Genomic DNA, 9,218 nt, shown 5'->3' with positions numbered 1-9,218 from the left:
ATTTTAACATCTTTTGTGGTTATACTAATTATCTTGGGGAAAAAATGTAATCCAAGACAAGAGAGCAGGGTGTGCTGGTGTCAAGACACAAAAAGCAAAAAAAAACAGTTGTTGTAACATTTCTTTCTTCTTAAAGTGGGGCTATATTGGGAGATCATATAAGCTGCCATTCCTGACCTGGTTCTAGGAAATACAGCTTGAATTGATTGATGTTCTGATGCTCTTCCTTACTTTCTAAATCACTTGCCCAGAATGAATATGTAGCTCAGGTGTTTAGTTATTTGTCACATAACTTCTTAAACAACCATGGCTCCATGATTGTTTCAGCTGTGTTACTGAAAACATACTGAAAACATAAAGATGGACTTTACACCCAGGCAGGTAACATTATTTGGAATTAGCTCAACACTCTTAGTATATACATTCTTCCAGTATAGGTCAACTTTAAAAAAATGTGCTTTTTGCTGTCTCCATACCCGTTAGAAATGTATTCCATTACATGCTACTCCATCTGACACTTTTCAAACTACAATTTGTTTATAGTGATCCAATTAGTTTTTATTTGCCACAGTAAAATACAGAGAACGTTTAACACATCATTGGGGCTCACCAGTTCCCTTTAATTAATCTAAAATAAATGGTATACTCTTTGAATTGTACTGTTGCACTCTCATCCTTTTTAAATAATTTTTCTATGAAGTGACCTATTGGCTTTCAAAAAACTGTCCTGTGGTTGTACCAGTGAAAATATCTACAAAACAAACCCCAGTACTCCAGAAACACCATATATTTTCTGACATGTATTGAATGAGCAAGAAATTAGTAAATCTACTGAACAAGGACAAAGACACCAATAAAAACTTGATAGATGTTTTAATCCACTTTTCTTTTTACAAAACTAAAACACTGTTTTGGCTTTAGTAAAACTTTAATGTTTGTCATCTAAATGCTCTTTTTTTGAAAATGGGACAAATGGTCCAGAGTGTGACTCCGATGGATCACTTCTTTATACTTAACGTAACAAATAGCAAAAAAAAAAATGAAAACATTTTACAGAAGAATATCATATTTAATACCTGCACCATTTCTTCCTCCGGCATGTCATCAAACTCATCATCTTTTCTCATTTTATATCCTTTGAGATCCTTTGATCTAGATGGTGCAACAAAGGAGTATTGTAATCTCTTTGAAGACGAAGTGTATGTCTGTTTGGAAAGCTGATGTGGAGAATAAACTGGTGGAGCATAGTCATTATTATTGACGCGTGCTTTTGAACTGTCTGACATCTGCATTTGTCCACAGTTTCTTTTACGGTAAAGATTTAAATCTTTAGAAGTATGTGATACATTTTCATCTCCAAACCAAAAGCTGGACCTGCAATTAAATTATATCAAGAACCTGAGATAAAAGAAAAGCACAGTTAAATATCAAACCCCTAAAAAACATATCAACGCCTTCGGGTAACTAGTGCAGGTATGAGATGGTCCAGGGGTAGCAACATGTTTCTTGATTTTCAAGCAATGCATCACTACACTTCCTGCTGCATTTGTGCTTAAATGACCCTTTGTGCTGAAGTTAACTTTTTTGCTCCTGGATCTTGTATTGTTGTCTATCATCTTCTTGTTCCTGATTATGCTTGCTCACTCTTTGCCCTGCTGGTTTAAATATTGTCTACCATCTTTGTCCCTTACTCATTGGTTATCAAAGTGTGTCACAGGGCCAAAAACTGCTGCACCCACTACTAAAATCCATCATTCCTTCTGGATAACTTTGGTAAAGTTTTGTTGGTGTGCTTAGAGTATGTGCCTTGTCTTGGGCCTCACATGCTCACATACAAGCTATGCTACAAATTCTACTACCAGGACTGGTCTTCTCTCAGTTGATTCAGATATCTATTTGTAACAAGGAGAAACGTTTCATTAGGTAATGTATTATTCAATGATACAATTTCACAGCTATACTGCTAGAAAATGTGTTTAATTGTCTGGGTTGTATGATGCCCAGCATCAAATCCGGAAGCTGAAAGTGAGCACATACTGAAAGTGCAGGCCTTCATGGATCTATCTTCTAAAGGGGGCATGACCACAGTGTCCTTCATTCACTCAATAAGGCAAGGAGGTAAGGACATATGTCTATCCAGAATACTTTGAAAAAGGTGTGTATTAAAACAATACAAGTGATGAGGTATGAGTAGTGAGCTCACAGTCGGACTAATTTATCTATACCTGGTTTAACATAATTTAAATTCAATTCAAAGTGAATCTTCAGGCAAACAGACAAATACATATATACCATACAGCAACAATTTCCTTGGCTGGTAGGACCATAAATATTAATGTACATCAGCTATCTGTTAGCCAGAGGTTTCACATTAACACTATCTTACAATGCATTTTCAAACTAGAACATTGTATTATGCCATTTTATAGTCATTACACTTACATGCCAGGAGAATTGGGCTTATACTGTTGGTTGAATGGGGCATGCAGAGAAGGACGTGGAACCTGTAGGCTATACATGAAAAATTAACAGATCTTCATTTATCATTATTGTAGTGCAAAGAACATAAAAAAAAAACCTGGCATACTTTTTACATTCATTCTGTATTAGCATACTTTTTACATTCATTATGTATTATGAGCTTGTGACCTGAAGTTTGGGAATGGAACCCCTTCTTAGTAGGGGCATACCCAATGATATCCATTGTAGCACTGCTAGAGAATAGCAGATCTCTCACCACTTCACATCAGCCAATCTCCAAACAAGTTGGAAAAAATTGGAAGCCAACCTTTAAGGATCAATTACTGTATAAAGCCGGAATATGCAACACACTATCCTCTTCAACTTCTTTTCTACCAGTGAGTCACCGCTATCCTACTCTCAATACTGCGTCTCAAACAATCCCTTAAAGAAACCTGCGGGCGAAACACGGCAGGCATTGAGACAAGCAATTGCTTATATGAGCCCTTGTGTGATAATGTCGAGTTCTATAGCCATTACTGAGTAAAGTAAACCTTGTTTGTTGTACTGCAGACTGTAGCCCAGTAGGTCTATGTTGGAAATAGGTCTACGTTGGTTCAATTAAAATTTCCATTATCTTATTACCAAGTTTTGCCTATAAAAGCCTGTCATTGCTCTTCTCACACAATTAGTATTTGGATATGTTTATAGAATATTTGGAAGAGAAGCAAATAGCAAATGTGCATACATAAAAGTCCAACCCACAAATAGAAATATAAAATGTGTTCCTAACAGAAAAAGAATTCCACTCTTAGCTAACAACACTGTTGTTAGCTGAGCACCACAATTGTACCTCACTGTGTAACAAACTAATGTTCTTACCTACAGTCTACTGTTTTTGCTGCATTATTTGCTGGGTATGTTTTGCTTGTCCACGTGGAATCTGAAAGGATTAATGAATCATTTTATGTTACCGATAAGAAAGAGAAACACTGTGTGTGAGACAGACTCCTTTGAGTGTCCTGTGTGAGAGAAATTTTGCTATGAATGCCTTGTTAGACCATCTGCCCTCTATGTGCCCTGTATGTGTGTAAGTATGTAAAAACTGTCCTGTGAGTGTCCTGCAAAAGATTATCTTGTGGCTGCCCTGCCCGTAAGATATTGTCCGGGATGTTGCTGGGGTTTGAGAGGATTTTCCTGTGACTGATGCACACAATACAGACAAATGCCATAAGCTTTAGGGTAGATTCACACCTGCAGTAGGAACAAGGCGATCCTGTGCAGCTACCACATGGTTCCTGCTGGCTGGCACCTTCCTAGTTGTTTGGACGGCAGCAGTGGATCCTAGAAAACCAGTATTTGCAGATGTGACATTGGGCCACAGTGAGCAGTACTGAACTGAAGCACTTGCTGTTGCCCTCATTCATTCTTTTTTAAAGCATCTCCTCCAAGGCTATGGCTCACTGGTGTAAAGAAGTGGCAAGAACACCACATTTAACCTCCAGTCCAAGAATAGCCTTAGGGTGCATGTAACATACTGGAGGGAAAGCACTCACCATTATATCAATCCCAACAGGTGACTGTAAGAACTCTGATACCTTTGAACATATATCCTACCCATTCCTGATGCTGAATATTGTGTTACATGGTGTCATAAGGAACAGAAATAGCCTTGGCCTCGAATAATGGTAGCTACCCAGTGAAATGCATGCACTCTATGAATGACACTCTAATGTACATGTTCACTAAATTCCTTAGTCGCCCTGCCCACTTATAATATTTGTAAGAAAAAAAAACATATCTTGACAAACCTGAATCCCCTGTCGCCATGGAGGAGAATTCGAAACTCTCTGGAGCAAAACCAAAACCTTCATTTTTTTGTGGAACTGAGGTTAGTGGCTGCCTATTTCGTTTCTTCTGGTTGAAGATGGGTACTGGAAGACAGGCTGCTAAACAAGAAAATATCTCACTTTAAAGCTAAACTTCAGGCAGATATTAAATACATGTTAACACAATTCAGTATAAATGATTACATAAATAAATGTCAGATTTTTAATGCAAGCAGATAAAGTACCTGAATCTGACTGGTATCAGCCTCATTATGTTTACTACTCTGATAATGGTAACAGAAATCAGAGGCTGGGAGGGAGAAGCAGCACAAGGTGCCAATCCGGTTTGCCGCAGTTTCATGCAGATAGGAAGTGAGTGCACAGTGACAGAGTGGAGAGATTATCAATGCGCTGCTTCCTCTTTTACTTTCCAGTCACAGGGTAACAGGGGGCACCGCAAGGAGAAAGTAAAAATGCAGCAGAGAACAATAATGTCCTTTCCCTGCCAGACAGGATTGTGCAGTGTGGCACAGCTATTTAAGTCTCACAAATGAATGGACAGAAATGCAAATCATTTGGCAAGCAAAACAGATCCCATATTTTTTTTTAGCAATTCACCTGAAATGAAGCCTAAAGAAAACATATAAAACACAATCACTGTACCATCACCTTATATATTAATACCGAATCTTGCATTTACCATGAAGTAGTTTCTTTAAAACAGAGAGCCAGGTGTTAAAGTGGAACTCCAAAATTCCTATCTAACCCTGTTACTTTGCAGGGGACTGTCACCTTCTTTCTCTTTTCCTGTCAACCACCAATTGGCTGGACCAGGAAGATTGTAATTCCTGCGCAGGTACTCCCGGGTATCCTAGCAACCACAGGTGATGCTGCGCATGCGCAGCTTAGCTTTTTCTTCAAATAACTAAAGCGGTCAGGCAGGTACAGGGGATTCATGCAGAAGGGATATTACCTTCCCCTTTTTGACTCATCATGAAAACTTAGAAGTGTAATTTAATAATTTTTTATCCCAATGTTTTGCTAAACAAAATAGCAAATGTTTATAAACAATTTGCATAATGATTTATTTCACAAAGGTGTCGGTATATTCTGTTTGGACATTCCTTTTGAGTGCAATGGGATGGGTGAATGTACTTGAAAGTTACTAGAGAAATGTAGTGCAGCTTCCCCCAGCAGCTGTGATTACTGCAGTTTGGAGCAGTTTCACTGCTCGATTTCCACTGCTCGATTTCTACCTCGTTTTCACAGCTTGATGTGAAGTCGTTAATAATTGGTTAATTGGTTGTGTTCTTCTTGGACAAAAATCTAAAACATGCAGCATTCTCCCGATGTTGCTCACCGTCCAGGCGAATCAATAAATGACATATTAGGAACGACCCTGCAGTGCTCCCCTTTATTGAAACACACAGCAAGGTGCCGCTCACTTATTCCCTCCCACAGTACAGAATGGATACTGAGTGTACAGCACGCCTTCATTTATCTGTTACACTTTCAACATTATGCAACAGGGTGGCTATCTTGAGAAACACAAAAAAAGTGTTTTTTTCTTTTTTAAATAATTTTTTTTCACCTTTCCAACTCCTCCTTTGCTTTTACCGGCGCAGTGGTAAAAAGAAAATGAAAGGGGAAACCTGCAGTCCCTGGAATACTTGCGTCACATATCCCAGGAGGCTGCACCTTCTGCACATGCCCTAATTCAAGAATGTGTCTTTGAGGGGCTTTCCTCTAATGTAATTGCCTAATTTCATGCATGCGCAGTGAGATGGGCACTGGAGGAAGACGCGTCACCCTCACCATGCACAGGGAGAGATCGGGTGACGGGAAGAAGAACCCAAACGAAAATAAATGGAATGGTGAGCCACAAAGAGAAACAAGAAAGCAGAGACAGCTTGGAACTCACTGGGAGTGATTTGGGCATGATCAAAGAGTGAAGGAATTTTTTGTAATGAAAGTTCTGCTTATACTTCATACATTTTGTAAATATCAAAATGATTTAAAAACCATATATCTGAGCATATAAATATTTATTGGCATTACTCAAAAAAATTAAGGAAACGCTCGACACAATATAATACCAAGAACGCTATTTATAAAAAGGGAATCAAACATTCCTTCATGGGAATATATTTTTTTTTTAATTACAAAAAAATAAATAAATATTATACTCATACTATTATATTATACTGTAAAAGAAATGGTCATGAAAAACAATGTACAGCTTTTACTTATATATATCTACTGTATTGCATTCAATACAGTTATTTTGTATTGAATGCAAAACCAATGGATTTTAATTTATCGCCCCGCCCTGAACGGAATGTCCGCATGCACCGACGCTCCAGGGAACTGCCCGGTGACTCATCCGGTGTAACAGAAGCCGGCCGGAGCAAGGTAGGAGACGGGGATCGCAAAGGAGAACGCCAGCGGATCAGGTAAGCGCTTTATTTACTATCTTTTACCATAGGTTTACCTACCCCGAGTGTGACCCCAGGTTACCCCTTTCAGCATCTTCTTTTCTACCTGGAATCACACTCGGGGTTACCGCTGGGGGCATTAAAGCAGACTTAAAAAACAAAAAACTTACCTTTACTTTCACAGATCCATTGACCCCTCCTGAGGTCCTGCATCATCCTGTAATTCACCTTCGTCCCGCCATCTTCCTTCCTCTTCTTCCACCTTCATCACCTGATCTAGCAATGCGTGAGATCAGGCGACATAGCCGCTGTAAATGGGGGAAAAAAGAAAGACGATCTCTCTGCACATGTGTGAGGTCGGCAGTTTTTGTTCCCATTGATGAAAAACCTCCTCCGATCTGAAGAGAAGCCTCTTGGCATGTGGGGTAGGTATCCCACGAGGCTCTGCGCTCCCATTCTATCGCCATGGCAATAAAAATAGAAGGCGAGTGGCTTTTTTTGTTTTAAACTTTTTTTTTTTAAAGGGATTTCATACACACACAAAAAAGGTAATTTTTTTACCTTACAAAAGGGTTTTCTACTCTTTCATGTAAAGTAAAAATCCTGGTGATGGTCCTGCTTTAAATGACAGTAATTGACTCCCACCAGGGAATGTCTGAGGGAATGTCAGATTCCCTGTTTTATAAATAAGAGCCTCAAGGTAATGAAACGTCAGTGACATCTGTCCAGTTAGGAAATGTGACTTCAGCTGCTTTGGTGCCAATAAAACTAACAATTCGTGGACGGGGGAGGGGGGGCGGACGATCCCCACAGAGGGAAAGGTTTTACCACAGGTTACGGTGTAGCGGTGAATGAATCATCCAGATGTATGAAAGGTCAGGTTTACCTCTTTGTGCTGTGTGAACTTGGCACATTGAAAATCATTGATTGCATTGGTTTGTATTACAGAACTGCAGTCATTCCAGTCCTTGTGGTGGGATGGGATGCTAATAACTAATAACTTGTCTTTTTGTGATTTAATCTTTGTTTTAGGTTGGTGACAGGTTCTCTTCATGTTCAGGTGTTCCTCCAGCATACAGTCCTGCCTGGATAATAGGTGTGCAAAACCCGTACACAATACCCCATCACCCACCTTACATCCCATGCACTGACCTGCTGCACATTCCTATATGAAGCCATATTGGGTATCAGCCCCCTCACACACCCCAATAATGGCAGCTTATTACAATGTGTGAGGTAAACACACAGCCCTATAGCTGTGGTAGAGGAGTGTTGTACACTGAGAGGTAGGAGTGCCATGTACTGTATGGGGTTCGGCTCTGTCACCTGGAAGTCTTCTCTTCATGTTTCCTTCTCCTTCTCCTCCTCCTCCGGGGTCACGTGACATTGCTGCGCGTCCTCCACAGAGCTTCTCCTTCCCGCTCATATTGTATCACTGCGCGTGGGGCGTCCTAAGGAAAGAAACTACCCACGGAAGATAACTGCCAGTGGGCGTATACCAATGGGCGTGTACAATGACGTCATCGTTAGGAAAGTTTAACAATCACTGTTTGATTATGATTGCTGCCTGTCATGTTTTGCAGCCTTACATCTCTCCCACTATAAACCTCCATATCTCCTAAACAGCATGTCATACCGACCTAAAATTTTCAGGGTACACAGGGGACCCTCATTGTTAGCAGTACCTCACCTTTAATAACAAAATATGGGCGTCTTAATTAAAAAAATAGTGAAAATTGAACATCAGGGTTGCTGTTTAAAAAGTTACTGTGTCTAGAAGACTGAAATAAACAAACAAATTATAGACCCCCGGGACCCCCTACATAGCAAGGAGGTGTGACCCCCAACTTTATACCTATTTGTCAAAAAACTGGAAATGTCATACTACACTACTCTGTCCTCTTCCCCACTTTGAACCCCAATTTCTCTGGAAAGGGGGTGGGGGATGTGGGGCACAGGTGTCCCTCACTTGCACCTATAATTTTGTTTAAGAGTTTTTACAGTAGAAACCCTTACAAACTCTCATACTCAGACTCTATTTAAAAAGCTGGGAATTAGACATTCCCTCAAACATTCTCTGCTGGGGATTCATCCAGATCTATGTTTTAATGGCAGTAATTAATAGAATGTCAGATCCACCGCTTTATAAGTAGAGCCCTAAAAGTTTATGTCAGCGGTGTACCGGTGAAACAATTTGAGCTCTAATTATAGAACAGGGGATCTGACATTCCCTCAAACATTCCCTGGTGATAAATCAATTACTGCTATTGAAATACATGGGCCTGGAGCATTCTCCAACAAGGAAATCCAGTTGAAATTTTACTAAAGGGCACCAAAAGAAAGCACTTTTTTCCCTGATAAAACAACATTCTGATAGATATTTCTAAGTTATAAGTAATTAGTAACTTTAATTAGTTTTAAAAGCAGAACTAAATAAAAAAAATAAAATTGTGACTAGACAGGTCCTTTATTGCAGAAGGGACAGGTGATGTCC

The 9,218-nt window shown here is 39.6% G+C and overlaps 1 protein-coding gene across 2 annotated transcripts in view; it reads right to left on the bottom strand.

Annotated features, from left to right (window-relative positions):
• SPATA22 (spermatogenesis associated 22) overlaps window positions 1–8,183 on the bottom strand; it is a 12,518-nt gene extending 4,335 nt beyond the window's left edge. The window contains exons 1-5 of one of the 2 annotated variants that reach the window (XM_072399275.1): window positions 8,051–8,183; window positions 4,272–4,406; window positions 3,343–3,403; window positions 2,443–2,511; window positions 1,077–1,374 (exon numbers count right to left, since the gene is read on the bottom strand). In XM_072399275.1, the coding sequence (XP_072255376.1) occupies window positions 1,077–1,374; window positions 2,443–2,511; window positions 3,343–3,403; window positions 4,272–4,406; window positions 8,051–8,150 (663 nt within the window). In that variant the 5' untranslated portion in view covers window positions 8,151–8,183. Of the gene's footprint in view, window positions 1–1,076; window positions 1,375–2,442; window positions 2,512–3,342; window positions 3,404–4,271; window positions 4,410–6,894; window positions 6,951–8,050 lie in introns of those variants that run through there. The other variant, XM_072399284.1, reaches the window with a different exon arrangement.
• Between the last annotated feature and the right edge of the window lie 1,035 nt (window positions 8,184–9,218).

Source organism: Pyxicephalus adspersus, chromosome 1 (assembly GCF_032062135.1).
Source record: "Pyxicephalus adspersus chromosome 1, UCB_Pads_2.0, whole genome shotgun sequence".
Lineage (NCBI taxonomy): Eukaryota > Metazoa > Chordata > Amphibia > Anura > Pyxicephalidae > Pyxicephalus > Pyxicephalus adspersus.
Note: the sequence above shows the minus strand (reverse complement) of the source record. Positions and strands in the feature narration are given on the sequence as shown.